This window comes from Geotrypetes seraphini, chromosome 11 (assembly GCF_902459505.1).
Source record: "Geotrypetes seraphini chromosome 11, aGeoSer1.1, whole genome shotgun sequence".
NCBI classification, from domain to species: domain Eukaryota; kingdom Metazoa; phylum Chordata; class Amphibia; order Gymnophiona; family Dermophiidae; genus Geotrypetes; species Geotrypetes seraphini.
Genome location: NC_047094.1, coordinates 53903093 through 53928919, shown reverse-complemented (window position 1 = coordinate 53928919; position 25827 = coordinate 53903093). Strand labels below are relative to the sequence as shown.

At 41.5% G+C, this 25827-nt stretch overlaps 1 protein-coding gene across 9 annotated transcripts in view; it reads left to right on the top strand.

Annotated features, from left to right (window-relative positions):
* LOC117369236 (ankyrin repeat and fibronectin type-III domain-containing protein 1-like) overlaps nt 1-25827 on the top strand; it is a 1092487-nt gene that overhangs the window by 94025 nt on the left and 972635 nt on the right. For 7 of the 9 annotated variants that reach the window (XR_004541103.1, XM_033963485.1, XM_033963487.1 and 4 more), the window contains one exon: nt 2459-2556. The exons of the other annotated variants lie outside the window; for them this stretch is intronic. Coding sequence is in view for 6 of the 7 variants with exons in the window: in XM_033963485.1 (XP_033819376.1) it covers nt 2552-2556 (5 nt within the window). In the remaining variant the exon portion in view is untranslated. The remainder of the gene's footprint in view (nt 1-2458; nt 2557-25827) is intronic. 9 annotated transcript variants of the gene reach the window in all.

Below are 25827 nucleotides of genomic sequence, written 5' to 3'. Positions count from 1 at the left end.
AAGATTATTCAGCGATTAACTCCCTTTACAGAATACTAGGTTAGCATGCATCATTTCAACGCCTACCTTTGGGCACCATTTACAGAATCTAGGCCTAAATGGTGTGAAGATTTACTAGTATATTTGGTCCTATAAAAAAAATTAAGAATTTCTATATACAGTATGCTTTCCTGCACAATCTCTTTTATATATTACAATCTTCTGTTAAAGAGATATTTTCAGTTTTCTGTTAAAGGAGATTGTATTAGGACATCTGTTCAAGCCAATAGTCATCCTGACACCATCTGAGAAATTTCTTACTTCCTGGAGCTGTTCTGCTTAATGATGATCATTGAAGCTTTGAACTTGTGTAGTCTCCTCAGCACATTCTTATTTTTGTGCCTTATCTCTGAAACTTACTCTCTCTCTCATTGCCATCCAGTCCTTTCTTTAGATGAACCACCAGGGTCCACTATAAATGCGCCTGTTTAACTTTCAAAATCCTATATGGTATCCTCCCTCCCTTTATCCCTCTTTCTTGGAATTCCTCAAACCCTAATACCACTAGATCCTCCCACAAATTAAAACTATCCTTCCCCTCGCTAAAAGGCATTTCCCACACAGGAAAGCTAGGGACCTCCCTCCACTTCAAAATCACTGAGCTCTGGAACAACCTTACCTCCCCTCTTCGGAACTTGAGCTCTCTCCAAGTTTTCCGCAAACATCTGAAAACCTGGCTTTTCTCAAAAAATGTAAGTCTCCCTCCAACTTAGGAATCAAGGAAACTCTTATATCTTGGCATCCCAAGTCCTCTAAATTTTCTTCACACTTCTACCTCTAACCCTCTGTTGTAGTTCCTTCCTATTTCTCCTACTATAAACCGCTTCGAGCTCTACGAACGTGGAGATGATGCGGTATACAAACCTAAGGATTAGATTAGATTAGATTAGATCATAAGGACATTATATAGATTTCTCTAAAACATTGCACTTACTGACTGATCCTTTACTAAACAATAGTGCTGCCCAATTCAGGGAAAACTTTTTTGATTTGATTCGATTTGGTCTGTTGAATTGATTTTTCAATTCGATTCACTTTTCCCACTCAATAGGGCATTTTTTTCAAACATCCTGGCAGGTTTATTTTGTAGCCTCTTCACCCACCCCATCCCCCTTTACCCTCTCCAGCCCCATGCTGGCGCTGTACTGAAACAAAATAAACAAAAAATACTTTTCCTCTCCTAGCTCACATTCATTGTCTAACACCAACTCTGGCAGCATACACATTTCAAATCTGACATATTGTAATCACAAAATAGAAAATAAAATTATTTTTTCTACCTTTTGTTTTCTGGTCATTTTATTATTCAAATCATGTTGGTCCCAGGTTCTGGATTCTGTTTGTCTTCTGTTAACTTGCTTGCCAGGGTCTCCTGCTCATTTGACATTTTCTTCTTTCTCCATGCTCACCATCCATCTCTGTACCTTCCCTTCCACTGCCATATCCAATATTTCTGCTTCTTTTTCACTGTCTACCATCTGTCTCTCTCTTTGCCTTGTGCCCTGGGTCAAACCTCTCTATTCCCCTCCATGCAGCATCTCTCACTTCCTCCCCTCCATTATCATATACACCATTTCTTTCTTCCCATGAACCATCTCTCCATGACCTCTACCCTATATCCCAACATTTCTCCCTCTCTCTTCTCCATGCATGTCACCCTTCCCTCCACCATATGCAAGATATCTCCCTTTTACCCCTTTCTACCTCTTTTACATCCATCCCATTTCCACCAATTCTTCCTCTCTCCCCCATGTGCATCAGCTTTCCATCCCTCTTATTCCCCTGTGCAGCACTTCCCAACCAAACTCCCACTCGCCTTCGGGCCTCCTAAAGAAGCAGCAGCGGTGGCGGTAACCGACTTGGCAGACGCAGCATGGTGAACAGGCTTCTCATGGCCTGCGTGCCAGGGCTTTCCTCTGCCACATCATCAGTGACGTTATCAATGACGTGGCAGAGGGAAGGCCCCAGTGGGGCAGACCAGGAGAAGCCTGTTCATCGTGCTCAGTCTGTCAAGCCAGTCACCACCACAGTGCTGCTACTTTAGGAGGCCTGGAGGTATGTCAGGACTCACTGAATCGGTGAGCCTGATTTTTAGAAAGTGAATCGATTTGAATCGATTCACCAAGGTGAATCGGTGAATCAGGCAGCTCTACTAAATAGCAACTGATCTTGTTTGGAAGTTTTGGGGGGCAGGGGACTCCTTTAACCCCCTACATGTGATCTGCTTTCAAGCATTTATTCTTTTCCTTTACTGGTATAAAAATGCTAAAAAAAAAAACCCCAACAACCCTCATTGAGCTCTTCTATCAGTAAGTAACTTTAATATCCTGATGGCTTTTCTATCCATTTTATTTTTCTGTTCATAACAATTCCTTGGCTCAGTTCTTGCCATTCATTAAATCTTTCATTACTTCTACAGCTTGTGCACGTGTCAGATTTGGAGATGGCTGCAGAAACAAACTCAATGTCTATTCTCAGAAACATCTGGTGACCTCTGAAGACACAAGAGAGAATGAGGTAGAATTGCACATCCTGTTGCTAACTTTTCTGGAATAATTCCCTTTCAAAAACATTTTCAGTATCTTCTGAAATTAATATGGTGTATCTATCATTTAATTTTATTAAAATTTGTTATACTGCCTGGCTTTCAAAGATCGCTGCAGTTCACAATAAAAACCATAGACAGAAAAACAAAAAATGGAAAAAGAGCACCATTAAACTAGGTTAGACCTAAGTTACCATAAAATAGGAAGTATCATACAGATATCCTTCAACAAGTACCTCCCTCTTCAACATCAGGTAATGCGAATACCTGAATTTAAAAAAAATTGTAGATCTCTGGTGACAAGTTATTGGTCTGCCTCGATTAGTTTTATATCTGGAATGCTTGTGGGAAGTACACAGGGAAACATTCCCACCAATGTCATTCTTCATACCTGTTGGAGTGTTCAAGGTCTTTAAACTGACTCCATGACAATGGAATGCTGTAAACACCAATACCCACTGTATATCTGTGCTTGATAAGAGCTATATCCAAGAGGAGCCTCAAGGTTAGAGCTGCAGGCTAAAAATTAGGAAATCCAGGGTTTAAATCTCACTAACAGTCATTGTTTTCCTGGACAAATCACTTAGCCCTCCATTGTCTCGGGTACAAGCTTAGGAACCCTTTTACTGAAGTTTAATATGTGCCAAATGCCACATGGGAAAACCAAGCAGTAAATAAAACTGTGGAGTCGACGATCTTGGTCTGAAAGTTTATTAAAAAGCAGTGGCATACCAAGGGGGGCGGGCGGACCACCTCAGGTGCATGCCCTAGGGGGGATGCACAGCCGACCAGATCCGGGTCTGGAACGCCCTGCCCTACTGTGCAACAGGACCTGCACCTCAGCACAGCTGCCGGTGCACCCCCTCCGACGTACTTGCTCTGGAGCAGACTTGGCAAGCGTGCTGAGATGCAGGAAGGTCCCGCAATGACTACGTCTGTTGGCTCTACTCCGGAAGAAGTAAGTTACGTCCGAGGGGGTGGATCTGGCAGACGCAGTCATTGCGGGACCTTGCTGCAACTCCCTGCATCTGCCGGGTCCACCCCCTCTGACGTAACTTACTTCTTCTGGAGCAGGACCAGCTGATGTAGTCATCACGGGACCTTCCTGCACCTCAGCTCGGCTGCTGACTCTGCTCCAGAACAAGTACGTAGGAGTGGGGTGGACCAGCAGCCGGCAGTTACAGTCATTGCAGGACCTTGCTACATGAAGGGAGAGAAGGGAGCAGGACTGCTGATATGGAAGAGTGGTGGAGGAAGAGAAATGGGGCAGGGTGGTATGTAAGAGTGGTACTGATGGAATTGGTGTGCAGTGAAAGGGGAGAGAGACATAATGGGGCAGGATACTGGATGGAATTGGATTGGAGGGAAAGAAAGGGGGCAGATGCTGATGGAAATGGGGGGAAGGGAGAGATAAGGGGTAGATGTTAATTGAAGAGGGGTGGATGGAGAGAGAAAGGGCAGACATTGGAAGGTAGTGGGGAAGGTAGAGGGGGAGTCTATGCTGGATGGAAGTGCGAATGGGAGAGATAAGGGAACAGATGCAGGAAATAAATGGGGAGGAGAGAAAGATGGGAGCAGACCCTGGATGGAAGTGGACAGAGAGAGGAGAAGGCACTAGATGGAAGGTGTAGAGAAAGAGGGCACATGTTGGAAGGAGGGGATAAATAAAAGGAGGGCACATGGTGGGTGGAAAAGGATTGAGTTAGTGAAATATTGGAAGGGGTGAGGGAAAGAGGTGACAAGCTGTAGGTAGACAGTAAAAAAGGGAATTGATGACAGGGTAGTAAAAATGTAATCTAGATAGATGCAGAAAATAAATTGAAAAGGGAATTGAGGGGTAAAAGGGAAAGGGATTGCAGAGGAGAGGTGTGGGAGAGGGAAGGAGAGGAGAGAGATGCCTGACCAATGGGGGTGAAAAGAGAGATGGAAGGGGGAGGCATACAGTTTCTGTAAGGGGCATAGAAGGCGAGAAGATGCCATATAGGGGCAGAGAGATGGCAGACATTGGATGGAAGGAAGAGATTAACAAGAAGAGGAGGAAAGCAGAAACCAGAGAAGACAAATGAAAGCAGAAACTAGAGAAGACAAAGGTAGAAAATTTTTTTTATATTTGTTAATTTATTGCTTTAGGAGACATGTGTCACTGTTTCTGTGGTGTTGTATTGTATGCAGAGTCCAGCTTTTTGATAGTTCAATTTAACCTTTATCTATGTATTTCTGTTTTATCCCCCCTTTTACAAAACTGTAGCGCTAGCCATGGTGGTAGCAGCTCTGATGCTCAGAATTCTGTGAGTGTCAGAGCTGTTACCACCATGGCTAAAAACCACAGTTTTGTAAAAGGCGGGGAGGGGTTAGTTTCTGATTTGCAATACTAGGCGAAGGTGTTTTCTGTGTTTTATGTGTTCGAAAGACATGGTTTTCTGTTAGGATTGACTGCAAGATTGATCTGTACTAGTTTGGCTTGTTTAGTTTTATAATGGGTGTATTGTATGTAAGATGCTGCCTTTTCCTAGGTATACTCTTGTGTGACGTTTTGATTGTTACTAAAAATCATGTTTTTCATACAGATGGAGGTATGTGTGTGTGTCAAAAAATGATGGGCCCCGGATGTCACATATGCTAGGTACACCACTGTTAAAAAGTCTTCACAATAAAAAGTGATGCAGATCAATTGGTAAATCCATGTAATTCGCAGTGAAAGTTATGTGGTGTGGACCCGACAGTCCGTGTTTCGGTTAAAGATAGCCTTCTGAGGTCTGATCCGATACTGCCACAAAATTAAAATATGCTACAAAGCATCCAAAGCACTGTGAGCTTATACTGGTGACCTCAATGAAATTTTCAGCTTCCTTGCCTCCATCTACTGGTAGGAGAACATAAACATTGATCTGAACAGGTCTCTAGTTGCCTCCAAATCTTCCAGCATTAATGGTAAACAAATCAGCGAGGTTAGAACACCGTTACGCCTCGACAAGGCTCTGCCGCTTGAATCCCATCTCACACCCTTGGATGCTTAGAGAAGCAAAAAACATGCAAACTCAGTGCATCAGTTCACGCAGGCATGCTTGATTTCCTCCCAGCCAAGCACTGTTCGAGCTTCGAGGCCCATAAGTATAAAATAGGACACACATCATTTAGCACACTCTAAAGCAATGGTCTCAAACTCAAACCCTTAGGGGGGCCACATTTTGGATTTGTAGGTACTTGGAGGGCCGAGTTCTTAGTTCTCCCTACTTATCTTCCCCAGCACAGGGCTGACCAATTCTCGCCACCCGACGTCAATTTTAACGTGAGAGAGGAAGTTCTGGGCCATCCAACGGGCGGAGGGAGGCTGAGATTTGGAGAAGCACAGCGCCACCAGGAGACTGTTTGCCGACATTCCCTCTGACGCAAGTAAATTACAGCAGTCGCGGTTTGTACGCGATTGTCCTCTCCACAATCGGAAAACTTGTGAAGTGGAGAGGACAGATTGTGGGCCGCAAAATAGTCCCTGGGGGGCCTCATGCAGCCCCTGGGCCACGTGTTTGAGACCGCTGCTCTAAAGGGTCCCTTAGATTTTAAGCCCTCTGAAGATCAGGCCAAACTTACTGTACCTGAATGTTACTCATCTGGAGCTATATCTGAAAAAGGGATAAGCTAAATCCCAAATTGCTGAGTTTTCTATTCTTTTTCACCTACTTTGTATCCAATTTTCAGCCTTCTACCCATCAATGTTCATTCATAAATGCCTGGCCCTCTCTCTTCTGTGCCTATCTTTTCCCTCTACCATCTGTTTAATTTATTTTCTTTCTGTTCTGTCTCAGTCTCCATTTGCTTATTCTTTTTCTCATTTTCTTTTCTACCAATCTCCCCCCTCCCAGCTGCATTTGGGCTCCTAACATCTCAAAAACCTCAAAGCAAGGAACTTTCCTCATCATTCTATGATTATATCTGTGAGTGAGTGAATCCTCCATTGACTATGGGTGCCCCCATTTGAAATGCAGCCAGATCATTTTCCACAGATGGAGGAGGATTTGTCATGACTTGCATATGAAGATTAATGCAGACCGTATTTTAAGAAATTTTGGCTGACTTCCTCGCTAGTGAAAAACTGCAGGAATATATAGGAGATCCTAGTGAATTTGATTTTAGTTTATTTGCATATGACTGAATTTGGTTAAAAGAGCTACATGGGAATGGAAACTGTGGGAATCCCATGGAACCTATGGGATTTCTGCAGGTATGGAAGAAGTTGCTATGGAATTGCCATAGGAGTGTAGTCAAAATCTGTGGTAACTCCAGAATGGGGTTTGGAATGTACTGAGAGAGGCAATTGGAGCACTAGAATGTAATTTGGAAGAGAGGCAGCCGAACACTAGACTGAGGTTTGGAACACTCATTGGTTGAATGGTGAATACCATCCAAAAAGCCACGGTAAGCTATTAGGGTTGGGAGGAAACAGAGGGCTGTGAGCAAATAAATAATAGCATCGATTTCTGTGGGTACGGGTTGGGATAGAGGAAATTAATTATGGGAATGGAATGGATCTTATTGGGTACAGATGGGTATGGGCTAGATCCCACTTGGGATATTAGAAATTAGAAAATCATGGGATAGGAGGCTGAAAGACAGAAAATAAAGTGGGTTTAAATGGTCAATATTTTCAATGGAGAAGGGTAAATAGTAGGGTTCCCAAGGGGTCTGTGCTGGGACTGCTGCTTTTTAACATATTTATCAATGATCTAGAGATAGGAATAACTATTGAGATAATTAAATTTGCTGATGACACAAAGTTGTTCAAAGTTGTTAAATCTCAAGAGGATTGTGAAAAATTGCAAGAGGACCTTGTGAGACTGGAAGACTGGGCATCAAAATGGCAGATGACATTTAATGTGAGCAAGTGCAAAGTGATGCATGTGGGAAAGAGGAACCTGAATTATAGCTACGTGATGCAGGGTTCCACATTAGGAGTCACTGCCCAAGAAAAGGATCTATTCTTATGTTCTTTTTCTGTGCAACTCTCTAATTTGAATGTCTGTCTTTATTAGGAAACAAGAAAAGCAGACTAAAGGAGAGTGACAACACAAAACAGTCAACACCAAAGATGCAGTGAAGTGGGCCCAGACAGGAACAGAAACACAGAGCCTCGAATCGGACAAAGTAAAAGTTTATTAGTAGGACCTGGCACAGCGCATGTTTCAGCTTGATGACTATATCAGGAGCCATATCTTTATGGGCTTCCATAAATCTGCTCAATTCTGCAAAATATTCAACAGTATCCCAAAAGGAATTCTAATGTGTAACATCTCTGCCCAGTCTCCTAGGTGGGCGCACTCATCAGCGGAGTTTGAGTAAAGTGTTGGCAGGATGCACAGTTATGCATTAGAATTCCTTTTGGGATGTTGTTGAATATTTTACAGTATTGAGCAGATTTATGGAAGCTCATAAAGATACATCCCTAATGCAGGTATCAAGCCTAAACACGGGCCATGCCAGGTCCTATTAATAAACTTTTGCTTCATCCATTCCGAGACTCCATCTGTCTGTTTCTATCTGGACCCACTTCACTACATCTTTGGTGCTTCTTAGGAAACATAGTAGCAAGTTGCACCAACAAATCTGATGTCTGTTATTGCAAACAGCAAGAAATACCCAACCCATTGTCAAATTTCACTCTACAACTGTTTGAGGAGTACAAATACAGCAAGAAGGCTTCACCTAATATAATCAAAGGAGACAATTCTTTAAATGAATGCCTCTGTTTAAGTTTCCCCAATGCTATGCGCTTAGGGCCTGATTCTATAAACGATGCCTAGTGGCACCAAATGGCTAAGTGCCTTTTGGAACAGTTGTTAATATACTGCTAGGTGTTGTTTATAGAATCAAACCTAAAGGTACCTAACTCATCTTAGGGACTGGTAAGCATCATAATGTTAGGCAGCAGTATATTAAGCCAGGGTTTTCCTGGCCTAATTTACTGGTATCAGACACAGATGCATACCTCCGCCTAAGTCATATCTTCACCCATAACTACACCTATTTTTTTTTTTAGATAGGTACAAGTAGGTGCCTCGGTTTAGGCATCAGTAGGTGCTACACCGATTTCCATGTGGAATTTTAATTCACTGTTTCTCAACTTCTTTCAGCTAAATACCTCCTAAATCTAACAAATATTAACAGAGTACCCCTGCCCAAGCTCTGACCCAGACCAGCCCAGGCTCCGCCCCAGACCCCACTCCCATAATAATAGTACTAATTGTAATGCAATATCTTCCATCCATTTTTCATATATACAAAATATAATCTTAATTTTTCATATATACAAAATATAATCTTATAATCAAATTCATATATACAAAATATAATCTTAATCAAAATATAATATATCAAAATATAATCTTAATACATAATGATAACCACAAAATTAAAAAAAAGACAAAGCACATTCTACACACAGAAAATGTTAATTATCGGAGGGGCATGGCTTGGCTGCAGCCAAAGATGGTCGGCTGATTCCAGAGCTCCTCCTCCATCTGCTCCATTAAGCTGTTTAGGCACTGCTTAAGGAAAAAATTTTTCCTCTAAAAGGTATATTTTTACTAACTATACTTCCTTCAAGAATGGCTACAAGAAGGCAGACGAAAATTGATGCAGCATTCACAGCAGGGGGAAATGCGAAGCAGCCTAAGCTAGATCCAGTCACTCCAACTAAAGTACCCCTGCCTAAAGATCCATCTGAATTTGAGTTCATGATGGCAGAATTTAAGTGCCTGAAAGATATGCTAAAGGAAAATAATTCAGAACTGAAGTTGGTTAAGGAGGAGGTCCATACCTTATCTAATCAATTAAAGGTATGTGAAAAAAAAACTGATTTGATTGACCTCAAGAGTGCTGATCTAGAAAACCGTTTGAGCAAGATTCAAACTGACAGCAAGGATCTAATTCGTATTTTCAGGGAGCTTGAAGACACAAATAATAGAAGCCGAAGGTATAACATACAACTTTTGGGATTGCCTGAGCAGTTGGAGAGAGCAAATCCCATCTCTTTTCTGGAGGACTTAATACCTAAGTTATTTTCTTTGAAGCTCCATTTACCCTTAGAAATAGAAAGAACTCACAGAGCACTGAAAACTACCAATGGTTAAAATGGCCCTAGGCCTCTGATTTTCAAATTGCTCTGATTCCAGCAGGCACTTGAAATATTAAATATGGCTAAAAAATCACAGGAGCTGAAATGGAAAGATCATAAAATTCATTTCATACCTGATTTTGCGAGGGAAACAGCAAATCGGAGGAGGCAATGTCTTATGTTGAGACCACAGCTGCGTCAGCTGGGAGCCAGGTACCGGCTCCTATATCCTGCAGTGATGAAAGTCTCTTTTAATGGCAGAACTATCCATTATGAGGAACCAGCGAAGTTGGAGGAATTTATTGCTCAGCACCTGGAACCTATGTCTTGAAATGTTCTGACTTTGTCAATATTATTTTTTATTTTTGAACTTTCTCTTCTTTTTGTTATATTCTATTTAATATGGAAAGTGCTTCCGAAAGGTTTTTTAACCAATGGTTTTTGACAGTTTGGGTGAGGGCGGGATTTCATTTGGCTCTGATTGGAGACTGCCTGCTTTACTCGCTGTTCACTTCCGGGGCCGAGAGATTTTTTTCTGCAAGTGGATTCAGCATATAAGAGATTGAACAATGATGGTGGAGCAGTGAATATGCGAATGTAGGGAGGGTGTGGATGTGTCTCTCTCTTGCCTTGGGACAGCTGGCATGCTGGTGTGGGATGTATTGCAGTTTGCTGGTTGATAGCATGTGAAACTCTTATATAGTAAAGAAACTGTAGTGAGATCCGTAGCTGAGCCTAACAGATGCGAGCATTTGGTGGAGCTGAACACTCTAGTAGCCTGTCAGGAGTCCCATGAGCCTGGCATTTTAGACCTCGCGGAGCTCTGAGGAGAAGCGATCTAACGCTGCAGTAGCTGCTTCATAAAAAAGTACTTTCCTGAGGACATTTTTATACAATCACATTTACGAGGACCAATATCACCTGTTTCTCTCTCACTGTTTCTTTGTTTCCTTTCCCCTAGGTGAAGGAGAGGAGGGGGAGGCTTTCATGACAAAGCGGCTCTGATTTATGAGATATACAGAGGAGGGGTCCCTGTGGCAGCAGTACTAATCTAGAGCCTCTGTTACATTCTTCAGTTTGTTTTTCTAAAGGCTGTTGTTTTTTGTTTTTGATGGCTGTCACCAATTGTTAGATCAAGCAGTTTAATGTTTTATGGGTATATTGGAAGTCTTAATAGATCCCCTTTTAGGGAGGGTGTGTAAGATTCATATAGTGTGATGGCAGAAATGTCAGTAATATTTTTGACATCTTTTAACTGTTCTGCAAACATTGGGCTATGTTTGTTATAGTTAATAGAATGGAATGTATATTTATTATCCTTTATCAATTTGGATTTCACAATCTTTAAGTAATTTTAAAAAAGTATAAACTCTATGCTTTAATAGCCGCTTTAATTCCTACCATATGAACTTGACCAACTAATTTTAAATATATATTTGTTATTACTTTGGTTATGAGATGTAATGAAATGATATTAGATTCATAAGTTTTTATTGGAATAGGGTGGGTATTTTTATGGGTTCAGTTAGGATTAGATGTCTGCAATAAGAGAAACTTTTGGGTTCACTGCTACAATGATTGGAACACATGCCTTATACAGGTAGCATCTGAAGTGACTGTAAAAGATCCTATTTATGGACTGTGTTCAAGCCTCTTATATTATGGGGGTAGAAATTGCAGTAATGTAAAGTTTTCAGCATTTTTTAGCTGTTTTCCAGATTGGGTTCCATTTGTTATAGCTGCAGTAGAGGCATTTCTAAAAATAATATATATATCTGTTGGGAATGGATCGAATATTTAGTGTTCTTATCAATTTGGATATTGCAAACTTTTTGTAGTCCTTTAAAGATATAAATTGTTCACTCTAATATCCTCTTTAATCCATATGTAATTGTGACATTAATTTAGAGTTTATCCTATTTAATTTGATTTTGTGGTATAACGAAATGAACTTAGCTGTATAAATTCAATGAAATCTGGTGGGTATTTATATGGGTTTAGTTAAGATTTGATATATGAAGTTAGGTATATTTATGAACTTATATAATCATAAGAATATCTTGTAATTAACTAGTAAGTAACTAAGTCTGAGGTTCGTGATGCATTAAATTGTCCATGGTAAATTGATTGTTTAATATTGGGTATATAGAGGATTAATTTTGGGGTAGAATTAGGGGGGGGGGTGTCATCTGACCTTGAGGGTTATATACAAGCTGTCGTGTTATAAGTCAGGTTGGGTTGGGGGTAGGGGTAGGGGTGGGGATGGGGGTATTTTATATTTGGGTCCTGGATGTGTATGGAAATATTAATCATTATTTTTTTTAAAGGGGAACTTCAGGTTTATTTATTATTATGTTTTAATTTTTTAAAATAGCTATGAAATTGTATTCTTTAAACATCAATGGACTGAATCATCCAATTAAGATGAAAAAAATTCTCAGTTTTTTTAAACAACAGGAAGCGGATGTTTATTTTTTACAAGAAACGCACAGTTAGAGGCTGATAAGTTGGTTGGGGGATGGGTTAAGTGTTGTTTTTGTGCTCCTGCGGTGGTGAAAAAGGCTGGGGTGGCTATCCTAGTACATAGAAAATGTTCAGCTACATTTGATGCAATTACAGCAGATTCTATGGGAAGATGGATACAAGTGGACATGAGCTCAGGAAAAGATATTCTGACGCTTTTTAATATTTATGCTCCTAATTTAAATCAAAAGCACAAAAAATCCCCAAAGGTAAAACTTTGAAAAGTGTATAGCACTGCAGACTAAATGATACCCTAAAAATAAGGGAAATTCTGATATCAAGATAAATATATAAATATTTGTAAGTGGGGCCTCAGTGCAATAGTGAAAGCTATGGTGCGCTGCCAATACAGTGCTCCTGGATTACCTTATTAGAGCGTGGCTCTTTCTCAAGCCAATGCTGTGCACCATCAAAAGCCCCACTAGTGCACAAAGAATAATTTCAGTATATTCAATAAAGTGCAAGTGCAATAAATTAATAAATAATCGTCAGAGTACAGTGCTATGGTCATAACAAAGGACTTAAAACCAGCAAAACTGAAAAACTTACCTGCAATAGCTGCCTGGTAGATTCATGTTCAATGTTCTCAAAGAATCCTCAGTTTCCCACACAAGGCATAACATTCGTGACACAGAGAAGTGGGGCACCTTACAGGACACTGCTGTGAACTTCACATAAAGGATGCCAGATGTACATCTCACCATAACTCTTTTATAATTTACAGTGAGCCTTCCAAAACTCCCCCCAAACTTACTATATCCACTTGTTTACCCCCCAATAGCCCTTATTGCTGCTGCAGATGGCACCTAAATGGCAGTATAGTAGGGTTTTGGTAGGTTTTTGGTGGGCTCATACTTTCCACCATAAATGTTGTGGTTAGAGTTGCTTATTGGCTTGGCTCCTCCTCTCTATGATTCACTAGCTTACTCACCTGGCTACTTATGACACCTGTGTGGACTTTTGCTAGGCTTTACTATACCATTTATGCTGTTCTACACCCAAAATGTAGTGTTTCATTCAGATCTTATGGGTGTGGGAGAGGGTCAGTGACCACTAGGGGAGTGTGTGTGTGTATATGTGTGTGTGAAGGGGAGGGGGTGTCATACCTTAATGCATCTAGTGGTCATCTGGTCAGTTTGGGTACCTTTTTGGCACTTAGATGCTTCTAAAACAGTCTAACTCAGAACATCTAAGTTCTGTCCAGGACATCTTGCAAAAGGTTTGATTATCGCTGGAAGATGCCAAGTCTAAGCCACCCCAAAGCCTGCCCAAATCCCACTCAAAACACGCCTCTTTTGGACTTAGATTTGCTGGAAGGTGAACGTCCCACAAAATGTCTAAATTCTTTGTTTGGAAAATTGGCACTTGGACGTTTTAGCAAGAAAAATGTCCAAGTGCCAATTTATTTGCTTTTTGGGATGTTTTAGTGTGTTAAAAATGCCCCTAATAGGCACCTAACTGGTAATGAAAGGTGCCTTTGAGGTGCATAAGTGGTGTGTATCTCTGGATGTCAATTAGAATTACCTTCAAATTTCTCACACAGTGCCTTCTTTAAAAATAGGAGAGTCATAGTAATTGTGGGGTGAGATGTTGAGATTTGTTGGTGGATTTTGCTGTTTTGTTTTATGAGTGATTTTGTGAGTTGACTATACTTCTGTTTTTGCTTACTCTTTCTGTATTTCTTATCCCACTGTTTCTCAACATCTAGCAGCCAGAGACTGTCATCCTGCTGTCTTCACTTGTTGTTTCACTAGTATAAGAAATGACATCTGAGCTGCAGTATTTATTGTTGTCATCAGCTTGGAGAAGTTTCTTTTCCTTTCCTTTAAAAAAAAAAAAAATTCAAATAACGATTTTTTGACTGTAATTCCAGTATGACCGTTGAGGTTCATTTAATATGTGTAATTTTTAAATATCTTCATTGGGATGTCACTTAATAAAAATGAGACCTTTGGGATGCCAGCTCAGTAACTTTATATCTTTAAAATGGAAATAGCTTCACTGTGCATTTCCCTGCCATGTGCAGACTACTCAGTTTACTTGCAAAGGTTTTGTTTTCTACTGTAAGGGGAGGGGTGAGGAGGCGAGCCTTCTAGACATTAGCCTACAAATGTACACGTGATATATTGTCACTTCTCAAAACAAAATACTGCATCCTGAACTGCTAGCATTTGAAACTGGAATGAGAGAGGAAATTGTCCAAACCAAGGCTATGACCACAGAAACATTCCCAGACTGAGCTGGCGTGTGCACTGCAGTGGAAATTATGATTCATTCTATAGTGCTGGGTCACTGTAGACTGTAGCATAATAGATTTTAGGGTTTATTTTTCTGTCCAAGTGTATGCATCATTTTGTGAAGCATATGTAAATGAGCATGCAGCTGGGTTATGCTGATAGACTCACTACACACTACTACAGTAAAAGCTCCTGACATCTGTGGGCAACTTGTAGTTGCTCTGAGAAAATATCATCACTATGCATGCTGCCCTTAAATATCTGGAAATTTTAGTAGCACACTCCTCACTCCATATTTGTGGGTTTAGGTTTTGTAGATTTGTTTATTGGCGAGTCTCTTACCACCCTGCCTCCCAGACCCCTACACAGCTTACCTATAAAGCCCTGGTGGTCTAGCAGTGGTGAAGCAGTGCAGGAGTGATATTCCTTTTTTCCTGACCCATGCAGACCTGCTATAAAAAATGGCTGCCTCAAGTTCCTACACCGGTCTCATTAGTTCCTACAGGAACTCATGGCAGCCATTTTTATTTGCGGCTCTGCATGGGATAGGAGTGTAGGAAGATCGCTCCTGCCCCGCTTCACTGCTAGACCATTAGGCTTTAAAAAGTAAGTAAATGGAGAGGTCCGGGAGGTGGGGATGGGTCAGAGTCGGCCCTAAAGTTATTTGCAGGCTGGCTTTGCACCTAGCCGTTGTGAATTTGGAGGGAGGAGTGAAGTTGTCTTATGTTACGAAGTATGATTGAGTTAGAGCAAACTATCAGCTTATGTTTATGCAAAAGCCACAAAGAAGTCAGTGCCTTTGGAATGTGACTATGGCTTAGCATGCAAGCTTGTTGATACACTGGAAGTTTTTGAAGAAGCAAGTACAATTGCATCTGATGTTTCCCCTCCTATCCACCAGAAATCCAGCAGCTGTCATGCCTGGTAGAAAAGATCCATTGCCACAAATAGGCAAAAGAGGTGTAGTCTGAAAGTCCAGTTTCAACTGAGTACAGACTTGGCGCCAGGTGGATCTCAAGGGAGCAAGTAAAAAATAATAGGGGTTCCCCAGGAAAGCAGCCACAACTCGAGGGGTATGCAAAAGATAACTAAAATGATAGGGTTTCCAAAACTGTAACTCCACCGGAGTCCAGGAGAAATATGACATAGAGAGAAACCAATCATGGATATGTCGCATGTGACCAGCCTCCATGAATCTCCGCAAAAGCAACAATCCCAGTCTGCCCCCATCTATCGGCAGAGCCACCATGCACAGAGGAAAGTGAGGCCGACTGCCCAACCAAAGAAACCCACGTATCAGTTTATCCAATTGACATTCTACACTCCTGGAAAGAGACAAGGGCAACATCTGATAAACATACAGCCATTGAGGAAGTACCATCATGTTATAGAGAGCAATGTGTCCCATCAAAGAAATAAGAAAATATCGCCAATGAAAAGGATTCAGGTCCCAATTCCTGCCCCATACTTTCTCTGTCTCTGTCATATGTAAGTCAGGTACCTGGGGACACATCTTAAAGACCAGAAACCATCTTTCAAATATGTCCGTCTTTTACTATGAGTTTCACATATTTATACGAATCAGGTTTGCCAGCATGTGATGGCATGTGACGTAAATACAAACCATATATGGATACAGGTCACATGAAACTTTAAACACATCAGCATTTTTCCTATCTAGAGATTGAAGTCCAAAGAGGGTCAGAAAAAGCCTTGACCAGCAGAGCTTCTTAACTAAAGCTGTCTGTAAATACGGCTTAACAAAACAATTGAATTCACTTCACTACAACTCTGTTTAAACATTCATGTCAAAGAAAGAAAGACAAACATAGATGTCCTTATACCATCTTCAAAGAAGGGAAAGATAAACAGGGCCTACCTTTGCATCTTTAAACAACATATGCCTAAGGACACTTACTAAAGTTCTGATACGTGTCCGTTCAATTCCCCTCTTACGTCATGTAAATGACGTCACAAATACACAGCATGAGCTGGAAGGGAGTGATACCCTAGGTATGTCTCTCAAGGAGGGGTCTTTTAGGAGCTGTAATACGAATAACACAGTACATGAGCAGTCAAGACAAGAGTGCAAATAATAAGAGATTATGCATTCAACTAAAGTGCTGATCCCAAAAATTAGATAAATCAGAGTTACATTTGAACTCAGCAAAGAGGTCTGCTAATTTCTGAATGTCCATAGGAGGACCTATATTGTCAGAAAGAAAAGTACAACAGCATAAAATACTGAGAAGAATTTAACAGAATTCTCAGCTAAAATCATATCTAGGGCCATATGATTTTGAGAACCATCTGAGAAGTGGAGCCTAATTGATCAGTAATACTTTGCAAGGCGTTCCTAGAATAGTTCACAAAGCGTTGCTGATTATAATAATTTTAACTAATCCGATCAACATTCTTATTAATAGTAATAAAGGGAATAAGGAACTCAAACCCAGCCTTAACCTGAGCTCGGGCCTTAAATTCATCTGGGACCCCTCTTGGGACCCCTATAGCATCTATGTATACATGTGATCAGATTTATATCGAGACAAATAAAAGGAAAAACCATGTGAATAGGAAGGATGCCTTTCAGAAAGAATATGCAGAAGCATGGTAACCTTAACTAAAGTGCACTGGCCTATCCACTGGCTGGGTAGCTTAACAGGGAGCCAAAAGTCTCCATAAAGCCAGTAAATATCAAATCTGATGCAGCAACAATGGGGCATACCTATGAGCCAAGACAGAACAATAACCTGGGGGTAAATTACCTACAAAACTACTCTGTGTCAGATTAGAAACATGACATGTGTAATTGCCCTTATAGATGGTAACGGCAATATCAAGCTTTTGTTGTCCTGGCAACAAAGGGTATTTAGAACACTACAGTGCACAAAGGGGATAAGTAAAATTAGAGGAGATATTGGTAAATAACCCAGAAAGGCATGGTTGGATACCAGGAGGGAGGTCCAGAGGTACGGTTCCTAGATGGGGTCTAGCTTGAGCACATATGTAACAATTACTCTTATTATGTTGATCAGCAGTGAATTTCATCCATTCTAACCAAAGGTTACGTTCTGAAAACCCTACCTCAACAGCCACAATATCTTCAAAAGTGGGATTGGCAATAGCCATCATGTCAGTAAGTTTATTGAATGTAGGGGCCAGTGGGTTAGCATTTTTTGGGGCCCCCACAAAATGGTGGGAGAGGATGAGTGGAGGTAGATAGATCCCATAAGAAAACTGATGGGTCGGATAGCTAGACCCACCCTTAAACCACATGTCCATAATGTACATACCTTCATCAGTAGGTCTAGGGTTGTCAATAGTAAGAGAAAGCTTAATAATTTGTGCAGGAACACTTTTCCTATAACAGTGTCCAACCTTATGAAGGGTCATACAAGTAAGCAGTGATTTACCATTTTGGTCCACTGTTTTTCAGGGTATTTTCTAGTTTATAAACCCAGTCAGTATTAATATTCCACCCTACCACTCCCCAGAATGCACACTTATCCCCCCAACGTGAGTCAGTAACTTATATATATATATGTCCTTAGTTTTAGGAATCTCTGAGGACCAATGGCACAGCCTTGGGATATCAATTGATGAACAGTCCACAATGTCACAATACTCAAAGGAGAAGGTGGCAACTTGCACACTGCTGGAATTATACCAAAGGGTAGCATCGGTCTTTTCTGGATTCCAATTGAAGGACAGCCTTTGCGAGGGAGTAGTCCAGCTTGACGTCATGTTCGCAAAGAGGTGTCGGGGGTGCTGTTTACAGTAGGAGTGTCATTTACAGATGGGTATGGGCAGAAAGTGTCGTGGACCCAGAACACATCATCCCTGTAGACCCAGTTAGACATGATCCATACAGGGAGAAAAACTAGCAGCAGCGGTGCCAGTAAGAGAATGATAAAGTTGGTAGAATGCTGCAATGAGATCATCATGTTGTTCTACTGGAGGAGGTGAAATCTGCGCAGGGAAGACTTGCTTCTGGGGTTTTAGGTTAACCCTCTTCAAGCGACTTGCGTGGATCCAAACAGGAAACTCCTCAGTGAGTGCAGCGGGCCTGGTCACAGCGATCACAGTAGTGGGAAGGCCAAAGGGGAAATCCGTCTGCTTCCGATCCTTGGAAAGCTGCTGGACAATCACCAGGCTGGAAAAAATGGGTAGGAATCTGTGGAGAGAAAGGAGAAGTGCAAGACACGTTTCTTTGAACAAGCCCTAATATTTCAATTAGCTTTTGGACGTATTCCTCCTGTATCAAGGGAAAATCTACCCATGGGGCGGGGAAAGGTCATCCCGTGAGAATCTCAAAGGGAGAGCAGCCAGATGTCTGTGCATACAGAAAGAGATACTTGAAAAGAAATGCTTGAAAAGCATTCCAAATATCATTCAGCAGCTGTACTCCAATGTGATCCAAATAAGAGATAGAAAACAAGAGAAACCATGTTGCCTGTACTGAATGTGGCAACATGTAACAATACCAATTCATTCACTTGACATAGCTATGGCAAAAGAGCGACAATACTCACTTGCTTAAGGTTCTTAATTGAACAATCCAAAAGGATATGTTTTTTCGTGCTTCATATAACTATTATGCACCTCAGAGAAACCATACTGATGTACTGAATGTATTCAGAAATGTATATTGAATGGATCATATGTAGGGAACACCACGAAATAAACGCTGCATAAAATAAAGCTTTTTCTTATAACCCCTAACTAAACTATATTCAGAATATAAAAGCTATAAGTAAAAGAACATTGCGCAGTTAGGCTAGTAAGAAGTGGAAAAAGAGCTCTAGAAGTGGCCAATATTATGTATCCTGGGGTACCCACTAAACTAAAACAAGTAGACATGACACAGACAAAACATAAAGTTTTTAAACGTGGAGCTATTACTCCATCTGTCAAGTGTGCAGGGCTGAATTTAACTCTGCAAATAAACACATTGATATAAAAAAACCAAAACAACAAATAATGTATATCATAACCATCTCATATTTGGAAAAAGGCATAAAGCTAATGTCTCTTTGGAGCGTCTCTATCTCTGCAGTGATAAAGAGGACCCGTGGAAAACATTAGAAATATCTGTGCCAAAATGGATCTGGGATGGCTATGTATAAATCCGGAAAAAACATTTTAAATTAGCAACATCCTAATTTCAGCTAAAACAATAGAAAGGAATTGTATTTTCCAATTTATTTTCAATTCACAACCGTGCCAGCTGTAATTATCGAGCTATATATCTCTGTATCAAGGAGCAAAAGGTCAAGAATGAAAATATCACTAGCAAGAAGTTAAAATGTCGAGCGAGCACTACGATAACCAATACCATGATATTGGGCAATGAATAAGGGAGAGCTAGCAGCTGGTATCCAGGGTTTCCCCTCTTTGCACCAAAGTCCGTCCAAAAGGGCGGCTTTGGGCACCTGCCAAACGCCAGGCAACAAATTCAGAGGAAGCTGTGAAAAAAGAGAGGAAGAGAATCCTGTTCACCCTTGAGACCCAGAAGCCTATTTAAAAGAAGGGCTTGGACATCGTGAAAAGTATGAAGGGTAATGGGGTGACCTAGGATCAGAAAAGTAACCATCTCTACCACAATAGCACAAGCAGCCAGGGCTTTCTTGAACAGGAGTGACTATAAAAAAAGGCAACAGAGCGTAACTTACCGCCATGTTCTCCCTTCATGGTGTTACAATAGTCCCAAACAAAGAGATAAAACATGTGGGCATAAGCAGGAAAACCCAAACTTGAGCTAGAAACCAAAGCACATCTTAAATGTCCAACATTTCATAAGTCCATCTGATAAGAGCAGTCATTTCAGAAACCAGGGTCTGTCTCAAAATCTGGTCATAGAAGGAACAAGCAGAGATCCATTGGCGGCAGTGACCAATCATAGCAAGAAAAGTAAGCATGTCTTTCTTGTTAGCTGGGCGGGGCAGAACAGCAGCAATGCAGAAAGTGCAGATTTTCCTCTGACCATGAGACAGGACAAAACCCAGGTATTTCACTTCAGATGTACACCAGTGCAGTTTATTTCATGACACCTTGTGACCACACACAGACAATCATTATAAAAGGTACAAACTATCAATCGGATAGGTCTCCTGAATTATGGAACACAAAAGTTGTACAAAATAAGAATAGGACCATGAGGGGCAGTGCATGACTTTGTAGAATAGCCCGAAGGACATTCCACACTAGGTATACTGTTGCTTAAAGGTGAAGGCAGCCTCACCAAAGGGACTAAAAATAAAGCATTCTTTAGGAAAATGACAGAAAAAAAAATCATTGGCTGCCGGTGGAATGGTGGAAGAAACATAAGTGCAATGAGAATTACCAAAACATTAACAGCCCTAAATCTAGGACGAAACAGGGAATGCCATCAGCTTTGGCAACAAGAGCGATGGGCGTATTATAAGAAGAGATGGTGGTTTTGATAATGCCGGAGAAAAGTCAAGAGACAAGCAGTGGAATCTCACCTTACTGCTTTATAAAACCAAGAATGAGTAACTTCAAAGAAGCACTATAGGGGGTCAGTGGAAGCCCAAACAGAGAAGTCTGGGGGAAGGGACAAAAACATTCATGCACAGACCCTGATAATGAAAGCAAAGAACAGATTAGCTTTGCTCTGCACAAGAAAGAAAACCTTTAAAACGGAATTTTTTCTTTTTCTTGTTTCCTTTTTTTTTTTTTTATGATCCAGCACAGAACACAAAGAAAGCAGCCGGTAGAAGAAACGCACAAAATTAGGGCTTGTGTACAAACTACAAGGGAAAGATCTTAGACTGATTCAAACAGCGCATTCAATTCATTCCACATAACAGCCTGTCCTACCTCAGTATTAAACATTGGTGACACAGAAAGATGGGAACTGAAGGAAAAATGTCATACACACACACAGCCGTACAAGTCTCATTTGTCTAGGAGTAAGTGCCTTTATGACTCATTACAAAACCCATATAACAATGCAAAAATATTCGCTTATCTTACCTTATAAGCGAGGTACAGTAATAAGAGACAATAAAATCTTATACTCTATAAAAGTTTTTAACCTTACAAATGACAGAGTGGGCAGGGGGGTTCTATAAATAATTTCATTCTTCCCGAAAGAATGGCAGCTGCTTATATATGAGGGGTGCTTACCGAAAGTACCCCGAGATTTTTCCCAAAAAAAACTCCATAATAGAACCCAAAGCTTGAACTTAAAATAAAGGGTTGGGTACAGGTCACCACTACCCAGTGAGTATTAAAGAACAGAAAAAAGTCAGAAATACTCACAAAATATTGGTGATATCATCTGCCCATCGCGGACAAGCCCCCAACTGAAAAGGATTCAGGTCCCAATTCCTGCCCCATACTTTCTCTGTCTCTGTCATATGTAAGTCAGGTACCTGGGGACACATCTTAAAGACCAGAAACCATCTTTCAAATATGTCCGTCTTTTACTATGAGTTTCACATATTTATACGAATCAGGTTTGCCAGCATGTGATGGCATGTGACGTAAATACAAACCATATATGGATACAGGTCACATGAAACTTTAAACACATCAGCATTTTTCCTATCTAGAGATTGAAGTCCAAAGAGGGTCAGAAAAAGCCTTGACCAGCAGAGCTTCTTAACTAAAGCTGTCTGTAAATACGGCTTAACAAAACAATTGAATTCACTTCACTACAACTCTGTTTAAACATTCATGTCAAAGAAAGAAAGACAAACATAGATGTCCTTATACCATCTTCAAAGAAGGGAAAGATAAACAGGGCCTACCTTTGCATCTTTAAACAACATATGCCTAAGGACACTTACTAAAGTTCTGATACGTGTCCGTTCAGCCAAGTCAAGAAGCGCGATTTGGTCTTGTCCAACAAGGGCTGTACATTGAAATCATGCAGCTGAGTGATATCCTGAAGGATCGTAATTCCAAAATATACAACTTTCCCAGGCGCCCATGTTAATGGGAAGGGACCAGTCCATTTCGCTGGCAAAATCGGTTGGAACGGAAGGGCTACTGATTTCTGATAGTTCAACAGGAAGCCAGAGTGAAAACCATACTCAGCCAAGGCATCAAGCAGGTGTAATTCCATCGCTTAGTATAATAAATACAAGACAAGATATGATCTTTGCGGTTACAGCGCCCAGAATATGGAACTCCTTACCATCATTTATTAAGGAAGAAAAATCACTAAGTAAATTTAAAAGACTGTTAAAATGCTGATTATACAAGGATGCTTTTGAGACCTAATCATCGGAGTCTCTTTTGATCCCATTCTCTGCATAAACTCACATGTCCTCTCTTTTAGGCTCAGAGAAATTTAATTTAAAAAAAAAGTTTGTAATTTTCTTTTCAATTTTTATCAATACTTTTCCATTTTTTTTACCCTCTTTTTGTACTTTCCTTTCATGTGTCCTTTACTATGCTTATTGTAGTTCTCCCTATATACCTTATGTATCAGTACGTCATGTTCGTGTGTAGTTAATAATTAAGACCCTGTTTTTAATTGTAAATCGCTTTGAATTAATGATATTGCGATACATCAAAATTTTAATAAAACTTGAAACTTGGCAAAGAATGTTCAGGGTTCGTCAAGATAAGCATCAAATCATCCGCAAATGCCAAAGCTTTCAATTCATGATCCGCAATATGGAGACCAGTAATATGGACATTGCGCTTCAAAGTGCTCAGTAAAGGTTCCAAGTATAAAAGAAACAGTAACGGGGAGGGGGGACATCCCTGATGGGTCTCCTGCGAGATAGCAAAAGGAGAAGAACGAGTCCCGTTAAGTAGTATTGATGCACGAGGACCAGCATATAAAGCATGCAAACTATCCAAGAACCAACCAGATATACCCGTATGAGACAGCGCAGAAAAGAGGAAGGACCACTCCACCCGGTCGAAGGCCTTTTCTGCATCTAGGCTGGCTAACAACCCTGATATTGCAGTCGCCTGATCTGTCACCAACGCCATCAAGACTTTACGCAAATGCAGTACAGATTGGCGTCCGTGTACAAATCCAACCTATTCTTTCCCTATAAGCATAGGTAAGTAAGATGCCAGTCTATCCGCCAACACCCGCACAAATATCTTAAGATCTACATTAAGCATGGAAATGGGGCAATAAGAGTCGACACACTGAGGATCTTTTCCTGGTTTCGGGATCAAAGTTATTTTTTGTATAAACTGTTTATTCACAAGAGCAGAAAATACACGCATAACATAAGGATCTCAATTATTTTTCCCAATACAAAAGAAAAGGCAACCACCCAACAAGAGACCCTAGACAACAGTGAGAGTCCAGGCCTGTGTTCTGATAGCCTGGAGCCCTCCAGATCCAATCCCAAAAGCAACCCACCCACCCACCCCAACCCAAGACCCCCCAACCCCCAAAACCCCTCCCTCAACCCACTGGCAATACAGGGACTACTGGCTTCCGCAATCGATTGACCACCTGGCTTTTTATCATAGGGGGCAAAGTATCCAAATAGGAGGCTCAAATGGACAGAAAAAGCTTGCTCCGAGATCTAGAAAACCGAACGGACATGGACTCCCAGACCATTAAAAGATGAAATTTATTGCGCCAATACCAGATGGTGGGTGGGGACTCCTGTAGCCAATGATTAAGAATACATTTCTTCCCCACAATATAACCCTTACGAACAAGCAAATTGTCGCCTGCAGAAAGTCCTCCCAAATAGCCATCCGCCAAAAAAATAGTCCCTTCCACCGACGAGGGGAGCTGATAACCCACCAAAGATTCCAAATAACACCGGACCTCCAACCAAAAGGCAGAGATAGAGGCACACAACCACACCCCATGCGCCAGAGAGTTAGCAACCCTGCGACATTTCAAACAAATAGCTGTAGGGGCACACCCAAAATAAAAGGCCTGTTGCTGAGAGACATAACCCCAATGGAGAACCCGAAAGTGACATTCCTGGAGCTCAGCACCACCCGAGGAATCTGTCGCACCAAAGGAGCCAAGGACGCCACCCGCGGGCGACATCCCAGGTCCCAGGTCCATAAAGTCAAAAGCCGCTGGTAATCCCGCCTAGGCTGCAAAGCCACCAATCTACGATGATATTGAGAAATAGAAAGCCAATCCCACTGAGCATCAAAGAAAAATTTGTGCAAAGTGACAGCAAAAGACCGAGTCAAAGAGTCTCTGAGCAAAGAGGCTACATAATGAGAAAGCTGCAGATAAGCAAAATGATCTGTCGTACCCAAGGACCAGGATGCCTGGAGAGTCAAAAAGGGAACAGCGCTGCCATCCGTCTGTAGAAACTGCTCCAAAGAGCGGAGCCCCTTCCGCGCCCAACGTTTGAAAACAACATTTTCCTGTCCAGGACTAAAGGCCGCATTGCCCACTATGGGCAGCAAAACATAACTAAAAGGCGAATGACCCCAAAACTGAGAAACACATCTCCAAGCCCGACGGAGCAGCTCCACCAAGCAACTACGGGCCCCAGGGCCCAACCGCACCTTCCCATCCCAATGTAAAAGATAAGGCAGAGCCCACGGAAAGAAATAATCAACCTCCAACTCCCGATCAGTATACTGAGAGCTGATAAAAAACCAATCCCGGACATGCCGAAGCAAGCAGGCCAAATTATACAGATGAACCGAGGGAAGACCCAAACCACCTATTGCCCAGGACCCTTGAAGAAAAGAACGATGCATTTTACCTTTCTTGCCTCCCTAGCAAAATGAGATCACCAATCTCTGGAGACTCAGGAGATCCTTTTTCAAAAGAAACAAAGGAAGCGTTTGCAAGACATATAATCATTTAGGGAAGATAATCATGCGAAAGAGATGAACACGGCCCATTAATGAAAGAGGGAGATTCAGCCAGCGACGCAAGAGCCCCTTAGACTCCTGCAACAAACGATCAACATTCAAACGGTACAACGCGGAGACATCCATGGACAACAAAATACCAAGGTACCTAAAAGAGTGACCCGCCCAACGCAAAGGAAAATCCGGTCCCCAATCCACCCGCAAAGAGTCCGGGAACGCCAAAGCCTCCGACTTCTGCTGATTCAAACGGAAACCAGAAAAATCCCCATACTCGCGAAAACACCAAGAGGGCAGGGAGGGAGGCCCGAGGATCCGTCAAATAGACCAAAAGGTCATCGGCAAAAGCCGCCAGTTTAAAATGATGAGCCCCCACTACCATTCCCATGATGTCCGGGTTACCCTGAACATCCCGAATAAGAGGATCCAATGTCAAGATAAATAACAAAGGCGAAAGGGGGCAACCCTGGCGAGTACCCCTACAAATTGGGAAAGGATCGGAAAGAGTATCGTTGGCCCACACATGGGCCACCGGGTCCGCATAAAGAGTCCGCACCGCCTGAATAAACCAAGGG